Source organism: Ambystoma mexicanum, chromosome 9 (genome assembly GCF_040938575.1).
Source record: "Ambystoma mexicanum isolate Mex_15411 chromosome 9, UKY_AmexF1_1, whole genome shotgun sequence".
Lineage (NCBI taxonomy): Eukaryota > Metazoa > Chordata > Amphibia > Caudata > Ambystomatidae > Ambystoma > Ambystoma mexicanum.
Window position 1 is genome coordinate 1,030,187,835 of NC_090931.1, and position 24,778 is coordinate 1,030,212,612.

A 24,778-nucleotide genomic window follows, 5' to 3' on the forward strand; every position below is an offset into this window, starting at 1 on the left:
GCTGCTTTTGTGAACCCTAAGTTGGGGGAAATGTGCGTAACTTGGATTGCCTATGCTGATGATTTTATAATATTAAATAGGATTCCTATTGGCCTCCAGCACCTTCACCTAGCTTTTGATAGCTTCATGTCTGGATGTAAATTGAACATCAATCCTGCCAAAACAAAGATAATACAATTTGTAAACAGGGCACAAGAGGTATGCATGCTTCGTAGATCAATGAAGAGCAACTGGAGTTAGCAACTTTTATATTATATTTAGGTGTTCCAATATTGGCGTATCCAAGAATATCACTACGTAGAGATTGGCTTAAGACAATAGCACTTACCCTAGTTGGGCAAGTGAAGGCAATAGATCGGAAGTTTGGTAGATTTTCATTCTTACCTGTGCTAAAATTCTATACAAAGAAAGTGAACCCAAAACTAGTCTGCAGCCTGGAAGCCCTCCCAATCTATGTTACTGGGGAGCTAGTATCCTGTGAAGTCTTGATCTGGAGGAAGGTGCTTTACTTCTTGCCACAGTGCATCCCAATGGGGGTTATTCGATATGACCATGGCATTGTACAGGAAAATGCATTGTTCCGCTCCTGAAACTTTGTACATCCACTTAGGAAAGGAAATGGCATCATATGGTTGATTTCCCATAAAAGACTGTGTGGAATATTTTAATGGAAAAATGCATGAAATTGAAGTAAATGTGAAGCTGCTTATTCAAAATCCAGAAAAAGTAAAATTAAGAAATATGCTAAATGACTGGATATATAGTTGGAATTTAATTACAGCACATCTACTGTATTCGAGACACGATTGGCACATAAAAAAAATCGGGAGTAGAACTTTTATGTGCGAAATTTCTTGATCACAATGCTCGATAAATGTATGAGATTATGCATGAACGAAATTAACACCAATGAAATTGCCTGTCTACAAAGTGGTTTACCCAATAAATTTGCATTTTGGAGGTTGCTATTTTTAAAAATGTGTGGTTTAAAATAATTAATAATTGTTTTTTAGCTAATAATTAAATTAAATTAAATGTGTCGACTTTTTACCTATTTTTATAGAAAGTTAAGGGTATGAATTTTAAAAAAATGCTTTAAATGTTTTGTGTAACTATCCTGTTTGTATGACTTGTAAAGATTTATTCTAAACCAAAACAAATGAAAAAAAAAACGTTTTTGAAAAATATCTGTGCTGCCTTTCTTTGAACCTTTAATTGCCCCACCCTTCTTAACACACTCCCATCCTTGGGCATCTCCAGTTCTGTGATACAATCGTTTCACTCCTATCTATCTAATCAAACTTTTTCAGTCTCCTGGTCCAGTAACCGCTCTCCCTCACGTCCTTTACACTTCCGTGTGCTTCAAGGTTCCGGCCTCAGTCCTCTCTTATTCTCTCATTACACTGCCCCTTTTTCTTCTATTATTGCTTTCATTCTATTCCCAGTTCTATGCTGATTATTCCAAAATCTTTGTCTCTGTTTCCGCTCTATCTATGTCTTTGTCACTCTTCACTTTTCACTTGCCTGCTAGAAATCCAATCTTACTCCATCTTTCACTATGCAATCAATAAACACTTTATTTTCTCTCCCCTATCCCCAATCTCTTTTTCCTTGCTTCTCTGTCTTGGCTTTCCTTGGAATCTCATGTTCTTTTGTTGTACACGGCTTAGCTCCTGTTGATTTCCTCTTGTCACACTGCACTCCCCCATTTCTTCTTGACGTCCCGAAATCCCCCTGTGCCCAATGCCAATTGCGTTCTTTTGCTCTCCTAGACCCAAACACTGGAACTCTCCACCTCTCTCTATCTGTTCTTCTCCCACACTTCGACTGTTTCGCTCCTGCTTAAAAGGCTTTCTGTTAACCTCTTCTGTCTCGAGCAATCTGTGTGTTGTCATTTTTACCTTCGTATACTCATTATTGTACCGTTTTATATTTTTGTTCAGCGCTTTGACGAACATAGACTATAAATAAACACAAAAATTCAAAGACAAATATCCATACTCCATATATGATAATATGACCATTAACATAGAGCATACCACCCGCCTTCCTTTGGAGCCAAGATTTTTTCCTCCTAGAAATGGGGAATACTTTATGAGTTTAGGCCCCAATGTTAGAACCTCAGCACAGGGGAAAACACAATGATGGCAGGAATCATCACAGAAAATGGCAGCATGTGTGTTATTAAAGATAATGGCTCATGCTTACCTTTCTTGCTATGGATCAGGCTGTCCGGAAATAACGGTGGCGGTAAACCCGCCGCCACCGTTGTTTCCGGACCGCCTGATACTGACTCCTGCAGGCGGGAGGTGATGTTCCCGCCAGGTTTGACCTAGCGGGTTTAACACCGCCCGCCTGCAAGTGGACGAGGAAACACTGGCAGCATTACGAGATGCTGCTGTTGTTTCCAGATCCCCATTCCCATTGAGCCCCATAGGACTCAATGGGAATGGGTATTAACACCATTCCGCCTCTGTGATTCCCGGAAAACCGGGGTTGTAATGCCCGGTAATTCCGGGAATCACGGAGGCAGAATGGTAATACGAGTCCAGCGGTAACCAGGCGGTTTTACCGCCTAGGTTACCGCCGGACTCGTAATGAGGCCCATAGTCTATAGTTTGGTGCTGCTACACTCCCTTTTTTATTTTTATTCCCCAACATAGATTTCTGGAGACATCACATTCTGACTGCAGGCCACAACGGGATGCGTTTTGTTTCTTCTGGCTGTTCTCACGAACTTCAGTACCAACTCTATTTAAACATGTTCTATGTTTGCTTCGTTATTAAACTGATAATGAAGAACCTGCTGTGTGCAACGTAAACCCACCAACGCACCATGCTAATCAAACGATATTGACTTTGAAAATCATTCAAAGTAACATCTGATATGTTGCTGTAAATCAGAAACTCGAGACATGGGAATCCCGTGGCTAACAAGGGACAGGTTCGTGCTGAGAAGAAGGGGTATTTTACAATTCCCTAAAAAATGAGATATATAGCGAACGCAAAAACATGCAATTTTACAGCTCAGCCCCCGTCAGTTGCATTTTGAATCACCATTCATATGCCATTAAAAATTTAATGTTTGCATTATTTACATTTATACTAGTCGTGGGTTAGCCAACCAATGTTTATTTTAGGCGATTAATTATGAACATTGAAAACCGTTTTTACATAATTATTTGAAGGGATAGTAATGAGCAGGTGGCGCCAATCATGAGTGAAGCAATTCTTAGCAAGATTTCATAAGGAGACTGTGTGATTACTAGCCAATTGACCTGTAGTCCAAACATTCAAATACAATATTAAAAAAGACTCTGTAAATACAAATAAATTGAAGCATCTAAGTGGCACAATTTCACTCCCAAGCCCATCCCAGATTCTGCTGACTGTTTCAATCCTCATCCCCATTACATGCCAGGCCTCCCGCGTCCGGTCAGGCCATGCACTTTTTATCATTTCAGCCTGTGCAGCCGATCCTCTTAAATCTGTCACTTCCCTTACCTCACCATACCTGACATACTCACTGCGTAACCAGAAACTCAGTAGAGAGCGCCATTTGCCACTATACTCTGCCATTTCTTGGTGTGTGAAAACATGAAATGACTCTCCATGATCAAACACAGACACTCTTCAAGACGAAGAGGGCTGCTGTGTATTCATATGGTTTTTGATATTTCTTTTATAATATCCTCATTTGAAACAATGTATTTCTAGATGTTGCTGAGCTCAAGTACATATCCTGAAATTCATGGCTATCTACACGGAAAAGATAATGGAAAGAAATCATGGAAAAAAATGTACTTTTATTTACGCCGATCAGGCTTGTACTTTTCTACCAAAGGGACATCCAAAGTAAGTAAAGCAAATCTTAACTATATAATAACAATTGTTTTCTGGGAGAAATGTGGTGTTGTATTCATAAGGATGATCAGTGGTAGCAAGTTTTCATTTATGTCCCTGAATGTTGAACAATGGTAACTAACATTTCTGAATAGATTCGGAGGTGTGATATGTTAATGTTAATGTTAAAGGTATTTGTACGGTCACCGCCGGAATTGGTCCCCAGGCGCTCAGGCGGATCTGCAAAAAATAAGGCGGGTGGTGTTAGTGGGGTGAAGAGGGAGTAGGAAATTGAGAAAGGTGATGTCATGTTGGCAGTTTCAGTTTGGTTTTTTCACTGTGTGCTGAGGTTGGGTGTGAATATCGGATCAATGTGAGTCTTCGTGTCCTGTTGGTGTTCGTTATGTGTTGTTTGTTTGTTGTTGTGGTGTGGTGAAGTGTTTGCGGTTTGCTGTGCGAGAAGGTGGTTGTGTGGATTGTGAGCTTAGTATGCAGAAATGTGAGCTTTTGGTTTAGTGGTTTATATGTCTCTTAGTCCTTATGATTCTTGTTCTATATATATGGTTGTCCTAAGGAGTAGGCATATTCTTTCCCTTTTTCATTCCTGTCCATCTAATTGTTGGGAGTGATGGTGTGGCAAGTTCCCAGCAGTGTTATGTTCAACCTTTGTGTACCAGGTTGAGGCGTGCATTGTACCCCACTCTGGTAATGGTGCTGTATTTTTGAAATCATCTGCTCCCTTCCTATCTATTTCCTGTTGGTGACCATTGCTACCTGTGTTTACATTGTAGGCTAATGTGTTTATGACATATCATCCTAACCCTTCCATCCTGATCTCTCATTGATCGTTCTTTGGTATGATTCTAGCCTATCTATCTTTCAATTGGTAAGTTGATATGCTGTAGATTGTTCTTCCCTTACTTCAGTTGATGGGCAGTAGCTTAGGGAGATAGGGAGGATCGGTTTCCTCTCTCAGCATTGTTTCATTTGTGTATGTGCCCCCATAGGCATTATTTCTAGTTATGGGATGAAGAGCCAATATTTTGAGGAGTTTTCTGAATAGGAGGAGATCGCTTGTGTTAATTTTGTTCTTTGGTAGCTCGTTCCAGGTTTTTGGGCAAGGTGAGAGAAAGAGGACCCTCCAAATTTTCTTTCGTTGCATGGGTTTGGTTCCCAGCGGATGTCGTTGCTGGATCTGAGTGGGTTTGTAGGGCAGTGTACATTATTGTTTCTCCTAGGAACTCTGCACCTTGGCTGTGGATGGCTTTGTGCATTATGGACCTTGATTTTACCATGATTTGCTGTTTTATTGGTGGCCAGTGTAGCATTTTCAGCACTGGTGTTCTCGTCGAGGTAGTTTGACGAGCAATCTGGCCACCACATTTTGTATGCGTTGGAATTTTTTTAGAAGTAATTCTGGCATGCCCAGATATAGGCTATTGGTGCAATCTACTCTGGACATGATGAGAGCGATGATGGTGAGTGTTTTGTTGGCAAATGACAGGAATGGTAGGATCCTTTGTACTGCTCAGAGGAGAAAGAAGCATTTCTTGATTAGAGCGTTTACTTGTGGCTCTAGAATACGTTTGTTGTCCATCAGGACTCCCAGGTTTTTTGTAGTAAGTTCTGTTGGCCAGGGGATGTAGTGGTTGTCTCCTCTGTATTTTGTGATGATCTTTATTTCTGTTTTGCCTGGGTTGATTTTGAGGTAGTTCAAGTTCATCCAGTTGTAGATTTCACAAAGGCAGCTCGCCAATATTGGGTTTTCTTCTTGTGTGATATGATGACTACAGTGATGGGTGGGGGTTCAGGGATATCCTTTGGATCTATAATATAGGTGATAGAGTATTTGGCACACATATATGTTAAGATCGCCTGGAAAGTCCCAAAATTACACAGAGGTTCTGGAGCCAGATCAAATTATACTCAAAAACGGAAATAGGCAAAGTGCAAGGCACACTTTATTATCATCCAGATAAAGCAGGGACAGCATCAAGCATAAAATGTCATCACTCTCATCGTACTTATCAAAAACAGTTGCTTTAATACTACAAATGTGTCATCAATGAAGTCATAACACAACTAAGCAATAGAACCTGAGGAGGAGGGACATTACATGTCGAATAATGCCCGGAGCGAGAGTTGCAAGCCTGAGCGAAGCAAGGGCTTTAATGTAGCCCTGGGGGGATCACCTGACCTTAATGTCCCCCTATGAGGGTTCTATTTCTATTAGTACCCTGGCACGTTGTACCAGGATATTAAAACTGACAAACTGGCCTGCCGCCTCCTTCAAAGGCAGTATAGACTCTGCATCCACTCCAAGAAAAGAGACTTCATTCAAGCCTGCATCTCAGCAGCATCCAATAACACAGCCAAACTTTTCAAAGTCTGCAAGGAACTTGTCAACCCTACCACAGCCTCCTACACCATTGCATCCACCCAGGCCCTTTGCTTGGCCCTGGCTGCACACTTCACCTCAAAAACACAGGATATCCTATCTTCTCTCTCTTCCTTACCACCTCACGCATCAATATCCCTTGTACTGTACTGTGGCCACCCCCACCCCTCTCCTTCTCCTCTATTCGCTCTCCACTGTCACACCTGAGGAGGTCACTAGACAAGTCTGGGCTGTAAAATCCTCCTTCAAACAGGTGGACCCCTGCTCCTCCAAAACCACCAAGGACAACATTGACGCTCTTGCCCCTGTCTTGGCCGACCTCTACAACCTCTCCTTCACCAACCAACAGAGTTTTCCCCAGTGCTCTTAAGCACTCCTTTGTGCGCTCACTCCTCAAAAAATCTTCTGCTGACCCTTCCATTCTGGCGCACTATTGCCCAATCTTTCTCACTCCTTTCCTGGGAAAACTCCTGGAGAAGTTGGCTATTTCTCAGCTTACCCTCCACAATGAATCTGATGGTTGCTTCCATGACCACAAGTCTGGCTTCAGAGCATCCAGAGGAACGGAAACTTATCTTATGTACACCCATGAAGATCTGCTCTCAAATCTTGATTCTAACTCTCCCTCTGTCCCCTTTCTACTGAACCTCTGCTCTGCTTTCGATAAAGTGAACCACAACACCCTGATTGCACATCGCTGTGATACCATGGGCATCACTGATCAGGCCCTGGCGTGGCTAACCTCCTTTCTCTCTGACCGCCTATCCCAGATGGAATTGGGGTCGTTCCTCTCCCCTATCACTCTTTCCATTTGCTGCGTTCCCTAGGGATCTAACCTATCCCCCTGCTTTTTCAATGGCTACTTGGCCCCCCTACCCCTGTATGATAGCCACCTTCACCTCCAACTTTCAGTCTTACGCGGATGGCACCCAGCTCTCCTTCAAGCTTCCCTCGGCCTCCTCCTCCATCATACCTGATTGTCTGTCTGCAATTCAGTCATAGTGTGCTGCAAACAACCTCTGCCTCAATGCCAACAAGACAGAGATTGTCCTCATTGGGAAACCTTCCCCCGCCTTCCCTCTTTCTTTCTGGCCATCCTCCCTTGGCCCTGGTCCTCCACATACCAACAGGGCAAAACATTGGGGGTTATCTTCAACTCCATCTCTCCTTCTTGTCTTATCTCATGGACATATCTAAAGGTCCCACTACCAACAGCACCTTCTCAGTGGGGTATTCTACCGTTTCTCACCTTCCCTCAGAGGCTCACCATCTCCGGAGCACTGGCTTCTCTAGCTGCACAACTGCAGCAGTCTCTTTCCAACCTTCCCTCTTCTATCCTCTTCAACTCATTCAGAACAGAACTGCAAGACTTATCCTTGGCCTCAAGCCCAGGGATAGCATCTTTCCGGTGCCAAAATGCCTTCACTGGCTCCCTGTGGCTGCAAGGATTATGTTCAAGACCTTTTGCATTGTCCGGAAGGCTTTCTGGGTCCTGGACCCACTCTATCTGCAACGCTCTCTTCCTAAATACTCACCTTCCCGAGCCCTTCACTCGTCTTCCTCCAACTCTCTGCGGTTGAGCCGCTTTTCCAAGCTGAGACTTGGGGGGAGATCTCTATTCACTGCATGTGCTTCCCTCATTAACAGCCTCCCTGCTTCTCTCCGGCTTGAGTTGGGTCTCCTTAAGTTCCAGATATTCTTCAAGGCCTTCTTCTTCGCCTCTTCCTTCTCTTTCCCTCTCCCCTGCTAACTGTTAGGGAGAATTCTCAAAAATGTGATAATTCCCTCCACCTTAGAGACCCCCAGCAACTTTGCTGGATTTTGAGGACTTGATTTTTTTAACCTGGCGAGAGTGTGACCTTTTTTCCCACTCTCTCATGTATTTTTGTGTGAATTTTACCTCTGTGTTTCTTTTGGTTATGGAGTCTAACAAACTCCATAGCCATCATCTTTTACAATTGTGTCACACAGTACCTTCATTGCAGTGGCACAGGGAAGTCTTTTAGATTTCCCAAGGTTTAAATACCTTCTCTGGGATCAACTACTGTTTCCCATAGCAGTAAAGTGAAATTGACTTTACTTAGCATTGTACTTGCAAGGCCCAGCACACCCTATCTTAAAATAGACTGCTGGAGGGGTTACTTAGTATCCCCTGTGTCTAAATGCTCAAGTAACATTTTTATGTTACCCTTTCCTCACTGAATGGCTGGTGGCAGTGGTTTCAATTCCAAACTACCATGGTTTGCATTTACCGTGGCTGTTCGCAGCTCTGGTATCACTAACCGCGGGAGCCATCTTTTTCAAAATGGCGCAATGTCATCTTTGACAAAATGGTCCCCGGTCTTCTTTTTTCACCTTGTCTTTGTGGAAAGGTCCTTCTAGAGAGTTTCTCTGTGTGCCAAACCAGGTTTGATCTCTTGGTTAATTTTGCCTTTGGTGGGCTTCAGGAGTGAAACCCGCCTCTGGCTCCAGAGTGTCTGGGGTAGGCAGGAAGTGAGGGAGGTACGCAAAACTCCCTGTGCTTAGTCTCCTATGAGACCTAAATGCACTCTGTGGTGATTGGCTGGCGGACTGTCCGGCAAGGACAGCCATCCTGCTGGGTGAGTGACAGCCAGGCTGGAATGAATGGGAGAGAACTGAATAAAAGGCAAGTCTTTTGGCTTGGAAGGCAGAGTCCACCACTCGACGAAGGAACCCAAGAAGAGCTTGAAGAGGACGCCTGCTGCAACTCCTGGACCATTGGTTTGCCGGTGAAGCCCTGTTGCAGTGCCGAAATGCCAGGTTTGTATCGACAGAGAAGCCCCTGCAGGTACGACTTCTCCCTTTGAGTTGGTGGGACCAATCAACTCCAAAGTAAGCCACCTGGACACCCATCTCAGAGCTAGTTGAATTTCCTCAGAGTTGCTGCAGGAAACCGTATAGCCAGTGAGAGGGACACCAGATTGTGTGCGTTACTTTTAAGCTAGCCTAAAGCTTTTGGAAGATCCTCCTCACTCCAACAAAGCAGGACTGACCAAGCCTGAGCCACCTCAGCAGAGTGCGGGACCCCAGAAGCAAGGACAGTCTGCCTAGACAGACAGGAACCACGTTGTTGCTATTTGCTGTAGCTGAAATGCAAAACAGTCACTGAAAGTTTGCCGGTTGCGGTTTTTGGAAGTCCCAGTGCATTGCAGGAGTCCACCGATGTCCTCCCTCCTGTACCCGTAACTGAGGCCCAGGAACAGTGAGATCTGCAGAGCTGTATAGTAACAGAAGTCATCAGCTGCACCGTTTCTTCTTTACCAAGGTACTGTAAAACAAGTCTAAGAGAACTAAGAGAACTTACCTCTCACTGTAGAAGTGCTTGTAACTTCCACAACTCACAAGTCTAATCAGCGTGTGGCCCTACATTTGATTCCTCTTTTCATCAAAGAGTCCTAAGAACTTGTGCAAAGACATTTCCATTGACTCACCAGAAGTGCTTTATCCTATCCAAGACTTTTGCCCATTGACTTTGGCTTAGCCTATTGAAATGAATGACTCTTCTAGTGAACTCAAAAAGTATTTGCGTTCATTAAGAATATTTGTGGTCTCTTGTGTTCTAATAACCTTTGCCTTTTACCAACTTTTAATAGTATTCTGAATGCCAACAGTAAGGTATTAATGTCCCGAGCACCCTTGTTTCTGAAGTACCTGTGGGTGTAGGTTGTGTCTGTGGGCCATCCCAAAAGGGTCTTGTCTGATTCAGAAACTCAAAGTGTACAGTATTGAAGTATATTTGTGTGTTACTATTCTATTGCTCCCTTCTGAAGAAAGCTTCATAACTGACTGTTATATAAATTATTAATTGTTTATGCAAGAAACCTTGAGTGTAAGAGTTTATTTGAATACCTGTAACACCACTACAGCTCACATTTCCCCTCTTGAGATAAGCCTGACTGCTCAACAAGCTAACAAAACTGTGTAGTACAAGCTTATAACAAAGGTTGGGTTGCCTATACCTATAGTCATAGTTGTTTGTAGTTTTCCCAGAGGGTACTAAATGCTGACTGGCTGCATGGTGTACCTTCAGAGCCTCAAAAGTCTAAGCTTTCCTCGCCAGTCTCCTGCACACTTGCCGCAGCACTACTGCACTTTGGTTATGACCCATGAGAGTGGTATCTCTCTGCACTTAACCTTTGTTCTGACAGGACTGGGTGCACTTGTCACAATTACCCCCCACGCATTTCCTCTTCTCTTCACCTGTATAATCTGAATGTACCATGCCTAGTAGGGTCGTTTGACCTGTCTTCCCTCTGTCTTCCCCTCCCTTGCATGGTTGCACTTTGAAACACTTGTGTATAAGCGCATAATACATAAACAATCAATCAATCGAAACAGTGTACACGCCGTTTGTCAAATTGAGTAGAAATGCTATGTCAACTTAAGCAACAAAAATGGCCACCAGGGATCGGAGCGAAGGGCCTGCACGTAGTCCGTTCTCCCTTTGCATGATGGCCATTAAAAACATATGAACAAACAATAACAAAAAATTGCCTCTCTTTCCCTGGTGGCCAGTCGAAGAAAAGGGAAGGAACTTGAGGCATCCCTCGAAGACAGGTACATCTTTATTGTGCCGATAACGACCCATAGAGGGCCAAACAGATTGTGTCTTACAATCTGTTTGTCCCTCGCCGGGTACTAATATCAGTTTACAACACCTACAGGGGATGAGGATTGTATGATAATAGTGACTGCATATACATTGTATAGGGGTTGAAGTTCTGATTGGGTAATGCTTGTCCGATAACTCCTTCTAAGACCACCTCTAAATTGATAACAGTAACAAGCAAGAATCTTTACAAAAAATGATTGGTTGGCATAATACCTAATGGGCAGCCTAACATCGTGGGTTCTGATTGGTTGGCTTTCTCTTGATCAACCTTGGGTAACTGACAGGTCATCAACAATTATTTCTTGTAAGGTGCAACTCAGCCATAGGCCCCAGTCCGCAGCAAGTAAGAGAGCCTAGTAGAGAGAAGCAAATGGTAGAACAGGAAGACACAGGGGTTGATAGACACTAGTCATAATAATTAAAAATAAATGTTTTAAGAGTTTCTTAAAGGAAGAAAGCTCAAAGCAGGTGGACAGAAAAACAGGGAGAAAGTTCCAGAAACATGGGACAACAGAATCAAAGCTAGTGCCACCAAAGCGGGCAAGCTTGTAACGAGGCTGCGTAAGTTTATTGGAGTTGTTGGATCGTAGAACGTGAGATGACTGCAAAAGCTTAATCCTTTCTTTCAAGTAAGATCGGGCATTGTCATAGAAATCGTGTTTAGCAACCAGGACAGAGGTTTTGTAGTGAGTGATGGCTTAGATTAGCCTCCGAAGGGTTCTTCTGGCAGGCCTGTTCCCTTTTCCTTTTTGAGTTCTTAGGCCAAGGATTCTGTCAGAGAACCATGGTTGGCCCAGTGTCTCCGTCTTGACAATTTAGTTGAGGGGTGGGCAAGAGTGTCTGTGACAGAGGAGATAATATCTCTGTATTGATCAACAGGTTTGCCAGCATAGGTTGGGCAAGTTCACTGAAAGCGGTGAGGGACATTTTGCGAATATTCCTAACTGTGTGTTTGACAATTTTAGATGCGGTTCAGTGAAATGGAAATAAGATAGTGATCAGACTAAAGGCAGGTCATAATTTACAAATTAGTAAAAAAAAGAAAAAAAAAACAATGAGACAGTATCCAATCCAGAGTGTGTCCCTCTTTAACAGTGCGCAATTTTATTTATCTATGTAGGCCATAGGCCTCTAATCAGAGTACGAGATTGGTGGTTTCAGAGTCCTGGGCATTATAAGTAACGTAGGATGATGACATAGGATGTGGGTTTAATAAAGTCACCAAGAAGCATAAACAAATGTTCTTTGAACAAAGGCATACTTACAGGTGGACGATGTAAGGTTATAAGACAGATGGTGGTGTTGGAGTCAATGGGCAATTTGATCAGAGTATGTTGGCAGTTATCAATAGGTGATGTGTGATAAATATGTTATGACAAGGAGCCTCTTATAATCACTGCAATACCGCCGTCCTGACAGGAATGGTGGTCAGTTCAAAAGATTTGATAACCATCAGGAAGGGCTAAGGCAGTGGCATAATTGGTTACGTCAGAGAGCCAAGTTTCAGTGAGGCATAGAATATCAAATTTGCTCATAGCTATAAGGTCAAAAATCACCTCTGCATGTTTGACTAAAGAGCAGGTATTTAGGAGTCCCATTTTAAAGCGAGAAGGAGCAAAGGGAGTCACTTACACATGGTTAGGGCACGCAGCGTTGGGCACAGTAGAATTGGAAGAAGTTTTGGGGGACATATGCAATGAGCTTACAGAATGGATGGGAAAGAAATCAGCATGAGGTATGGTTAGCCATAGCCATACAGGAGTAGGGGGAGAGAGGTCCATTGATTGCTTTCCCTTCAACTAAAGAACATATCACCCATCATTCTGAGGCCATGAGCCAGGATCATTTCTTTGTATTTGATCTCGCGTGGCGCCTCGTGTCTGGGAATCTGCTTGAGGAGTGACGCAGGTGTCCTATCTCTGTTTATTCCTAATGAATAGACAGTGTTTTTCAGTTATGGGTGACATATGATGAGACTATGTTAGGAATTATTTCACCCCCATTTATTGGGATTTTAGCTAATATTAGTGCAAGTGTTATGGCTCCTTTTACCAATGGAAATACTGTTAAGTTATTCATTGTGAGGTCTACTTAGGTTTATGATCCGCTCGCACCTGGCTCACAATGGTCAGTTGTGTTCTTCCAGACTTTAATTAGACAGTGAGTGTTCTTCTTGTCCTGGGAATTATTATCTCATGCCTTCTCTGTAACGTTCAGGCCTTCCCCAATTTCTCAGTAACCTTGGCTCTGATTACCAGCTACTGCCTCAGGTCTGCTCATATCTGTACTTCTGTGATTTAAGCATCTTGAGTTTTTGTGACGCCTTGAGGCCTTTCATTTACTTAGAAGCATGTTGTGGCTTCCATTTTAGAAAAGATGGCTGACCAGTACTGTTGTGTTCCTATGTTAGTGAACTATAATCGCATGTCATTTATATTGCGTTCTGCTTATGCATGGCTTATGTTAGTGTTCTTCATGTCTTACAGATGCAATGTTAATATTCTTCATGTATGAATGCCTATATTACCTAGTATTTGCATTCTTCATGTTGAGTGCACATTTGCTTTGTGTCTAATGCATGCACATGTATTGTTCAGTTGTCAATGTATTTATTCTTGCTATCTTTAGCTTAGACAGTGTCCATCTCCTGTTGTACCTGCCTGGGATATGAGTGGTATGATTGCCTAAGTGAGTAACATTTCTCACCAATACGGTATTGGGCCGGGGGAAGGGCAGCAGATATTGATGATGTATTCTTCTGTCGCCCAACATATATACGACAGGGACATTTACCTCACCTTATTTAAATGATATTCTTGGAGAGTGACGAGGCCCTCCCCCATTGGGAAATTTCCTGGCCATACGAGCTGCTATAGCTCTGAAATACTACATGGGCTGGAATTTACCCAATACGGGGATGCCATGTCTTTCCCCCATGGTAGTGCACTGCTGGCAGGGGTCTCAGAGCGGCGCTCCCTCTGATCACGGGAGGGACGCACTGAGAGCCCTGCTGCCAGCTCAGCTCCCCTTAGGGTTCTTGGCACTGAACAGAGCGGTGCTACTCTGAGAGCCCTGAGGGGGGCAGCGCAACCCCCAAGTCATACCTCACAGATGCAGCTCAAGCATCAAAGGCCCAGCCACCCACCCTCACTCTTTACCTTAAGCCAGTGGTCCTCCACCTCGTTGTAGGACATATTCACTGGGCCACACATGGCAGATGTGGCCCAGCATCTACACTATCAACCTCCACCACCGTCACTCCAATAACCTGCCATGCGACACCAAACAGCGGCTGAACTCCTTTCTAAGTCCAGCCCCTCCAGTCACATCACGTAGTATGAGTGGTTGCTTTGGATGACCGAGTTCCCAGTTTACACTGGGTCAAGAGCTTCTCTAAGATTTGCTATGCTACTGGGGGTCTACACTAGCGACTTTCTCTTTTAATGTTTCCTCAGCAGCAAGGGTCTTTGCTACGCTATAGATCCATCCAGATGCGTTCAACCCTATTACATACAAATGAAATAATCCCTATTCAGCATTCAGGGCTTTGGAGCCTGTTCACACGATCCTCCATCATTCAAGATATAGGTAGAAGGTCTCTGGTTTTAATAGCATTTCCATGCTTCCATGATTTTGGAAGCCATGGTCTTGCTAAACAGGTTATTTCTGCCCATCCTTTACTTGGATTCACTCCCAATGAGTGTTCCATTAAGCCGAGTTATGTAACTGAGGTTTATAATTTTTGGGAATATATTTCTTTGATGGATTTTGGAGGCTCATGTAGAGAAAGCAGGACACTCAGTAAACCCATCGCTGGTAATTTAAGATTCAAGTTTTTGTTGAATACACTAAATGACAAATTCTACTCAGGATTTCAAAACATAGAACCTTAATATACAAGATACAATCTAGAAAATGGAGATGATCTGGTGTGTTTGTGTATGTGTATTTCATTTTGGATGTTTAGAGATTTCTGAACAGCCTACATAACCCTTTCTAAACGTTTCTATCACAGAAACATTCTGTGATTCTTTTTATCATATCTGGAATTTGACCTACAATTCTGTCCAAGACGTTGCAGCCCATGGGCAGAATTGGCAAGATGTATGGAAGCTCCTTCTGAGGATTGCAAGCAATAGATTTGATGAATAAGCTGCATGGCATATCAGATGGTGGTCGTATGATACAGGCTATTGGGCAGGTCCATGTGCGATTCCAAGGCCACGGTCCTTGCTGATTTAATGACATATATTCATGAAAGATATTTATTTTTCTAAGAATCGTTTTTATGGAGGAATGACCCTGACGTAATACCCATACCAAGGGCAACAATCCTATCTTGCAATCTGGGACAAGAAACATGCTGTTTCAATCAGAATAGTTTTTTTTTTTTTTTTTAAATAACAAATCAAAGTTTTAAAAGTGCTCCTCTAGCTTTCAAAGCTGGTAAGATCACCCACAATATATCACATGAATACAGGCATCTTTTGTACAGAAAGTAAAATGTGACATGCCTGCTATTGCCTCACTAATGATTTTCTTTTCACATTTTCATCGACATTAATACAAAGAAAAACAAATATGAATGACTATTCTAGACAATATGTGTATCCTTTTTTTGATGAATATAAATTGGCTTTTATTTTCTTAAAATGTAATTCTGTACAATATGGGATTATGATTCCTGCCCGAAAAAAATCACCACTTGAAATCAAAATGTGAAGAAGTTCTCACAATAAAGTTGAACGCAAAAAATGTCCTTCGTTTTCTCTGAAACCATTCACCAGTATGGGCATCAGAAAACAATATTTGCTCTTACCAATGGTTCTCAAATTATTTGGCAAATTCAAATCTAAACTTTTGGAAACTATCTGTGGCAAACTATTTGTTCCTTCCTTGGCCACAGGTACAAATGGATATGTTAATGGTGCTTAATTGGACTAATAACTTTAAAATCTTGGGATCAGGAAACCCGTTTATTTTTGGAATGATGGGACAGAAGTGCCTTACCCTTTCACTCGTCTCAAGGAATCAAGTTCACTCTTACCACACCCCAATTCCATGTGTTCATTTAAGACTATATTTCAATTACTTTAATGATTATAGATAACACCAACAAAATGACTTGTTTTTCCCCATCTCAATCAAAGATGTCTAAAGCTTCCAGAGATCCCAAATTGCAGGTGATAAGTGCTAATGCAATCTAATATCCAGGGTTTCAATTGTTCATTTTAAATCACAATGCATACACAATATGTATTATATCCCTACTTTTAGTGACATAGCTCATAAACAGGTTTCCCTAAATACTTTTAAATGACATCTCTGGGGTTAATTGTTTTTCCTAGGACATTTGACCAGATCATTTGGGGTGATTGTACTCACTTTTGATCTGTCTTATTTTTCAAATGTCCAGGACAGGTGTGGACATTACCGGTCTACAGCCAGTACCACCAGATAAGACAGAGCAGTCTGTTTACCTGTTCAGAAAATCCCTCTGATGTTATCTGGTTCTGTCTTGGGAAAGGCCACTGCATTCAGTCCCATTTGGAAAATGCCCTCATAAAGAGGTTTTCCATTAGCTACTTCCAGTTGGAGTCCCTATCAGCTTTTTTCCTGTCAGACAGACTCGCTTTCTTTTCTGCTTTTCAAAAAAATCTCCATTGTTCCTATGTTTTTGGGAAAAATACTGAGCAGACTCCACACATGCAAGATAATGTAATGCAGCAATTCTGGATTGGACAGAGCCTATGATCACTTACTCACACCACAGAGCCCTCCTCCTTGCTATCATTGGCCAATTGAATTCTCTGTGTCATTAGAGGATGTTTTAGCTATGAGTTAGCTAGCCCTCTCCGCAGAAATGAAGAATAATATGGAATGGAACATTGATTTTTCCTATAGATCACTGTATTGACATTTGATGTTAGTAAGCATTATATATTCAGATGTGCAAGAATTTTCCATAACCAGAGATATATTATTTGCATTCCTGTCATCTCATGCATAACATAGCAATTACAATGTGATTTATTTTTGAACAAAGCATACATTTTAAGATCTCCTTTATATATGTGTGTGATCCATGCATCCCAATTGAATATACATCTGTATTCAATTCTTGATACAGACCTTGGGTTCACAGATTATAGTCAAATATGTATTTCCCATGGGCAATTGAATTGCATCCCTTTTGTTGCACACTTTAAAGACCACATTTGTCCTCTCCATTCCCCCTTCTAAATTACATCTTGTCCAACAAAAGCTCAGTGATATGTGCTTAAAAGAATTTGATCCACAACTATCAAATTCAGCAAAATCTGTAGGCTTCACTATTGAAAACAGCTTGTCCTTCCAGAAACACATAGCCAAGAATGCCTAAATGGCATGCCTCCAAATCTCCACCTTTCTCAAAATCTAACCCTTCATCCTGCTGCAGGACATTTGGACCATAGTCCAGTGCCTTGTGCTCTTGAACATCAATGGGGAAAGGTCCTCCTGACAGGACTCGCGGTCCACCTAAAAGCAGCAGCACAATTCTATTACGGATACATGGAAATTTGACTGAATCTCCCAGTCCTATTCAAACTGCATTGGATTCCGCTCCAGGCCAGGATACTGTTCAGGTATCCATGTGTCATCCACAAAACAGTCACAAGTAACTCACCAGTGTACCTGTCGGCTAAGCTCCAGATATCTGATGGTACATGCTCATTTTGAAGCAAGGCGACCAACCAACACAAATCATAACTTGTCCACAAGAGAGGCCCTGCAAACAATTCTTCTCTTATCACACACCCATCCTCTTGAATTCAATCCCAGCATCTGCTCTGAATGCCTGATAAATTCTCTAATTTCGCAAATCTCAAATAACACCAGACCAAGGACTAATCTCAATGAATGCACAGACCGACACACAGACTGCAACTCACTGTGGTTCACTACTGTTCCCAGATGCCAGCACACACACTGGCTACTCACACCCTGTACAGTGCTTCGCTGTTCTCGAGCTAGCTCTTCACTTTAAACAATAAAATAAATAAATAAACAAATAAAAGATGTCATTGTGCCATATTGTCTGCATTGATTTGCATTTCATTTTTGTGAGGCTTAAATCAATATTTGAGGACCATCTTCTCTCTTTAAATATTTTAACAGGCTGCTTTAATTGAACAGATACATTCATCATGAGGCCTTGTTGCTCAGCCAAGGTCTCAGGTTATGGCCTCTTCAATGCATCTGCTATTAACCTTGCACTTACTGATCCACCAGATGCTGAAGGTGCTGACCTTAGAATCAGCATAAAAACACAAGTCATGGTTTTGTGCCGAATCCACAACATAAAGCTCATATTTAGTGTATTTTTAAAAATGTTGGAAACAAGGCCTTTTTCTTCAAGTTAACACCAATGTGCTTGATCAAAGGGATGTGTGATGCTGGAAATGCATCAGAGGGACAGGGCCTCCGTATCCTTGTCCTTTACTGCTTTTCATCGTGTGTTCTGTCGTGTTTTCTGCGCAGGAGTTCATGTGGGACTCCTGGCGGTGCAGCTCTCTTTCTTTTGGTTTCGTGAACGGACCTGTGGGATACCCTTATGGCACCCATGGGTGGGGGGTACAACCCTGTGCCCCTAGTGTATGTTTTTGGGCACCTGTGGGTGGCCCACAGAGCAGGGTATGGGCTGGTGGCAGCTCCATGCTGAATTTCAGGTGCGCGGAGTATCCTCCATTTTGGGATACCCCGGCCCTGCCATTGGGATCAGTTGATTCCTGATGGAAAACAAGATGGCCCCGGTGGCCTCTTGCTTTCTATTACCCATTACCTTGTTTTCCCAAAGTCCTGGGAAGCCCTGACTCTGTCCCCTCCCACTGACTGGCTGTTGGGTGGAAATGCCATATATGGTGTTGTTGTGAAGGCCCGGTCAGACTAGCTGGAGCCTTCCCGGTGATGTATGTTGTGGGTACCTCCTGTGGGTGGGACCTGGGTGAATAGAGTGTGTGACGAATATGCATTCTGTGTTGTGGGTGTCTAGTATCTGGTGGTTGACACAATGACTGAGACAACCCTGCCCGAAACCGGTATGAATGCAGCTTGGAGTGTTGAATGGCTCGGTACTTGTCCCAATACACATAACTTGTGAGTGTCTGGAGAGAAGTGAATGGCCTGAATACCTTGTGTGCCTGATTGGCTGCCTGCCTGCATGAATGCCCGTAGTCGTGATTGGATGCTTGAGTGTGACCCACCGGAATGAATGGGAGATCAACAGTATATCTGGGGACCTCTCACTGCTAGGAATCGTGTTCAGAAGCTGAAGTCCACTACGACGAGTAACTAGATTAACTGACGCTTGACCTTGAAGCCCTGCTGGATGAGAAGAATAGCTGTTGCTCTCCTTCACAATCCGAAAGCTGCTGTGCCTCCAAGGACTGACCCAGAGAGGACCTGGTAAGGCGCCCTCTTCCTGAGCTACGAGGGACCATCGTGCACAGCTGATCTTTGCCAAAGCTCCCTGGTAGACAGACCTTCGACAGGCTGCCAACCCGATACGGGGACTGCTGCGGAACTCCAAGGAGAAGCACTCAGACTGTTGTCCGCCACTGTCGACGACCGCCGTCGCCGACCGGAGCCACCGTCCTCCCGTTTGCCTAAGAACTTCCATTGATCATCGGACGCTCTTGTCTGCATCGCCACCCGCTTGTCTCCCGCTGGAGAAGGCCTGACCGTCGACGCGCCGAGGAGCATCCACCGGTGGGTTTCCCGCCACCTACAGACCGCAGAGACGCCGACGACTCAACGCCCTTGCTGGGCCACAGTTCTTCATCATCTCTTTGCCGTACAGAACTATCGTCACCGAGGTGCCCCGCACGCCTCTTCCTTGCAGGATGCCAACGCTCTGTCATCGACGAGCACCGCTAGGAACGAAGCTGCCACTTCATTGCAGTAGTTCACCCTGTTCACCGTCGGATGTTAGACGACCCGTGACTCCCGCATTAAAGGGAGGACACTCAAGAAGAGCCGTCGATTCCCTGACACCGAACGCCAAGTTCCCCGACACCTCTCGACGATCCGTGGCTCCTGCCTGAAAGGGAGGCACTCAAGAAGGATCGGTCGGCGCGTTGTCGGAGAACTCTACTCCACCAGGTACATTGGGGGGGTAAAACCTTAATAGAAAGGAGTGAGACTATTGAACATATGGACTGGGCTTGTGCGATATATCTTTATTTACAGGTTGCCCAGGTGGGGGGATCTCCACACAGAACTGTGCCTAATGGTAGGGGTCAGTATTCTGCCTATTGTTTCAATCATCTTATGTTCCTGCCTATCTCTATTGCTGGTTTCCTCGTTATTAATCTGTGTGACTTTTTAACCGTACAGTTGATGCACTTTAATGAGATTCGATAACATTAGTGGTACCACTTTAGAATTGTATATATTTATCATTATTGACTTCCGAGTGCAAAGTGCGTTATTGTGATCGTGTACATACCTTTGAATATTAATTATATAAAGACTGTGTTTTCAGTAATACAGTGTGTGGACATTCCTTTGTGGGGGTTCGGGGACTACACTGTACTTAAGAACCAGCCTGCATCACCTCCTGAGAAGCTAGGCCTTGATTGCTCGTCCATTGCTACCTTATAGAGAATCTTGGCTGGGGTCCGCTGTGCCTCTCCTCTACCATATAGAGAGCGGAAGTACAGACACCCCCTACCAGTCTTTACACTGGTGGCAGCGGTTGGACGCTTATGGTTTTAAGAATCTGTGTATAACCGTGCCACTTACAAAATATCTGCACTTTATTCGATTAAGGTCGGGTGTGTACAAAATAACTGCATTACAATCAATGGAGTCTATTGCGAATGGTAAATTGACTCGGATGAGCTTAGAGGCTCTCCAGAGTTCTTGTGAAGCCAGGGAGTTAGACTTTGTGGATAAGTCTGGGGCTGAGCTGATAGCTGCCCTGGTGGACTACCAGACCGATGGTGAATCTCTTGATGAGGGGGGAATGCAACCAATGAGGACTCTGCCCCTGGGGTTTCTACTGAATCTGTTTCTGGGAATGCCGCCATTCCTGCTGCCTCTAGTCCGAACCCCAGCAATACCTTGGAACTTGAGTTATTAAGGATGAAATTGGCCTTTGAATATCGCAAGTTGGAAATAGATGCTGAGCTTAAGAAAGAGGAGCTGGCGCAACAAGTGGAACTCAAGAATAGGGATCTTGAACTCAAAGACAAGGACACTGAATGTCAGAGAATCCAGCTAGAGAAAGCTCGAGTGGAGACTTCAGCAAAACCCAGTGAGAGTGTCAGGTCCCCAGCAAGTAAATGTATGAAGGATTTGGTTGGTGTGTTTTCGGAGGGTTCAAATATCCTCCAATGGATTGAAGCGTTTGAAATGGCTTGTGCAATTCATAATGTTGACAAAAGAGATTGGGCTAAGTGTTTGCTAAGCAGAGTGCCTCAAACTGGATATGACTGTATTCTGAAGCTGAGTGTGGAAGAAAGGGGTCAGTATGAGTGTATGAAATCTGCTTTGATTGCCAGGTTTGGTAAGACACCTACCCAATACCTTAAAAGGTTCAGGGATTTTAAGAAAAGAGAGAATGTGTCTTGGGTCGACTGGGTGAGTGCTGCGCACATGAATATGATGGGGTGGATTGACGGTTACCAGGTAAAAACTTTTGTTGAATTGTCCCACCTATTGTTTTTTGAGCATTTTTCTGAAGGCTGTTAACCAGAGCTGCGTCAGTATGTTGCTGACCAGAACATTTTGGATCCCTTTAGGCTGGCTAGTTTGGCTGACAAGTGGTTCTCCCACCGGGTGTCCCCTAAGGACTCCAGTGGGAAGGACAAGGACAAAGAAAAGGGGGCCTCTCAGAAAGCTGAGGAGTCCCAAAAGCAGTCACAGTCGGATAAACCTAAACCTAAACCCTCCTCTCCTAAGACCCAAAAATCTAGTGGGGATAAGTCATCTGTGGGTGGGAATAAGAGTAGTGGTCCACCTGCTGCAAAGCAGGCTCCCGGTGGTTACAGTACCGTACCCCGCACTCCCGGCACTTGTTGGGACTGTGGGGCTCAGGATCACAAAAGGGGTGACTCCAAGTGTAAAGGTAAGGCATTCGGAGTACAGGCTGTCAGCCTGAACTACCCTTACCCCATGTCTGAGGTGGAGGCCACTGCCCTCCCCTCCTCTACAGGGATCACTTTTGCTGCTCCCGTAGAGATTTCCTTAGTGTCCCTTGGGGCCTGGGACCAGTACGCGGAAGTACTGGCAACTATCCCACAGAAAACACGTAGATTTTTGAGAAGTGTCCTCCTGAATGGCCAGCCTTCTACTGGTTTGAGAGACACTGGGGCAAGCATGACAGTGGTGGACAGGACCCTGCTCAAGCCAGAGGACTATGTAGATGCTCCTCTTAGAACCACCAGGTTAGCTGGTGGGCCTCCCAAATTATCGCCTGTAGCCCGAGTCACACTCGTAATTGGAGACAAGACAGCAAAGCTTCCTGTCCTGGTTCAGGACAACGTCCCTGCTAACATTCTGTTAGGTAACGATCTAATCGAGTTGGGATTGATCACGGATGGTCTTCCCCTGACTGCTGCTGTGGTCACTAGGGCACAGGTGACACCAGGTCTGGCTGTGAGTCAGGTACCCGAGCCGAAGGCGCGGCCTAAGGCACGACGAAGGAAGAGCAAGAAGGCCACCTCTGTGGAGGGAGCTCCTTCTCTTCCTGCTGTTCCTACAGCACCCATTGGGATCCATGCTCCGGACGGGCTGGGTCCAGTGGTAAAGCCCGTCTCAACTCCTGTGGGAGAAGAGCCAGAAGACTCACCTTTGGGAGAGGTTCTCAACCCGGAGGATCATCCCGATCTTCAATGCTTGTTAGCTGAAGGGGGACCCTCCCGGGCAGACTTCTGTAAAGGACAGAGAGAGTGTCCCTCTCTCGAGGGTCTGAGGAAACAGGCCCTGTCCCAGGCACAAGGCGAAGTGCCTAGGACTTTCCGGATTTATTGGGAGGGTGAGCTCCTTGTTAGTGAGCCCACTAAGCCTGAACCTGGTGCCCTCAAGAGGCTGGTGGTACCCCAGGTTTACAGGCCCTTCCTACTGCAGTTGGCGCATGAGGTGCCCTTGGCTGGTCATCTTGGTACCAAGAAGACTAAGCAGAGGCTCTCTGCCCATTTCTACTGGCCTCGGATGGGAGTGGAAGTGGAGTCCCACTGCAGGACCTGCCCAACTTGTCAGTTGTCTGGCAAGACTGGAGGCAGTGTCATTGCCCCACTGCAGCCATTTCCAGTGGTTGGCACACCGTTTGAGAGGGTGGGCATCGACATCGTCGGTCCCCTTGACCCTCCCACGTCAGGTGGACCTCGGTTCATCCTGGTTTTGGTAGATCATGCCACCAGGTACCCTGAGGCTATACCCCTTCGGACTGTTACTGCCAAGGTGGTTGCCCGGACCCTCCTGGGCATTTCACCCGTGTTGGATTCCCCAAGGAGGTTGTCTCTGACCGAGGATCCAACTTCATGTCTAGTTACATGAAAACCATGTGGAAAGAGTGCCGGGTAACCTACAAGTTCTCCACTTCTTACCACCCCAGACCAATGGTCTGGTTGAGAGATTTAATAAAACTCTCAAGGGCATGCTAGGTGCTTTGGAAGAGCCCCTAAGGAGGAAATGGGATCTCCTCCTGCCATGCCTGCTGTTTACTTACAGAGGGGTTCTTCAAGAGGGTGTTGGTTTCAGCCCCTTTGAGTTGCTCTTTGGACATCCCGTGAGGGGGCCCCTCGCCTTGATCCGAGAAGGCTTGGAAGCCACCCCTCCCGGTCCCGCCAAGCAAGTAGGGGACTATGTGTTAGGCCTCAGACGGAGGATGACACAGATAATGGGTCAAGCAACGGCGAATCTCAAGGCCAGCCAGGAATTGAACAAATACTGGCATGACCTTAAAGCATCGCAAGTGGATTGGACTCCGGGACAGGAGGTCCTCGTGATGGAGCCTACCAAACCTCGGGCATTGGCAGATAAATGGACTGGACCCTTCCGGATAGTCTCCAAGATGGGGGAGGTCAATTATCTGGTTGACATGGGAATCCCAGGGGTAGCCCCTCAGGTATTCCATGTTAATAGGCTCAAGCCGTTCCACAGGCGAGCAGAAGTCTCATGCCTCTTGCTGGCTTCAGAGCAAGAAGAGGATGAGAGCGAGCCCCTTCCTGATTTGCTGCATAGCAACCCTCAGGATGGCTCAGTGGAGGGAGTGCAACTCTCTCCAGATTTGACAACCGAGCAGCAGAGGGCCTGCCGGACTTTGCTCCAGCAGTATGCCTCTCTGTTTTCACTGACGCCAGGCCTTACACCGTGGTGTAAGCACGAGATTGACACTGGTGACAGCGTGCCTGTCAAGAGCAGGAACTACCGAATATCAGATACAATTAAGAACCACATCCAGGCTGAGGTCGCCAAGATGTTGGATCTGGGTGTTATTGAACCCTCAACCAGTCCCTGGTCCAGTCCAGTGGTCCTTGTCCCCAAGGCAAGTTCCCAGGCCAGTACCAAGGATTGGAGGTTCTGTGTGGACTACCGAGGAGTCAATGCCGTCACCAAAACTGACGTGCACCCCTTGCCCCGGGCTGATGAGCTCGTGGACACCATAGGTGCTGCCAAATTTGTGAGCACCTTTGACCTCACCTCAGGCTATTGGCAAATAGCTCTGAGGTACCATGCCAAGGAAAAGACGGTGTTCTCCACACCAGAGAGACTCTAACAGTTTAGGGTGATGCCTTTTGGGTTAAAGAATGCCCCTGCCACCTTCCAGAGATTGGTCAATCATGCTCTCAGTGGGCTGGAAGCCTTTTGTGTGGCTTATTTAGACAACATTGCTGTCTACAGTGCCACTTGGGAAGAGC

At 44.8% G+C, this 24,778-nt stretch overlaps 1 protein-coding gene across 1 annotated transcript in view; it reads left to right on the forward strand.

The window, feature by feature from the left end:
• Positions 1-24,778, forward strand: part of GRB14 (growth factor receptor bound protein 14) — a 1,091,974-nt gene that overhangs the window by 748,089 nt on the left and 319,107 nt on the right. The window contains exon 5 of the mRNA XM_069616312.1: positions 3,718-3,855. Within this exon, the coding sequence (XP_069472413.1) occupies positions 3,718-3,855 (138 nt within the window). The remainder of the gene's footprint in view (positions 1-3,717; positions 3,856-24,778) is intronic.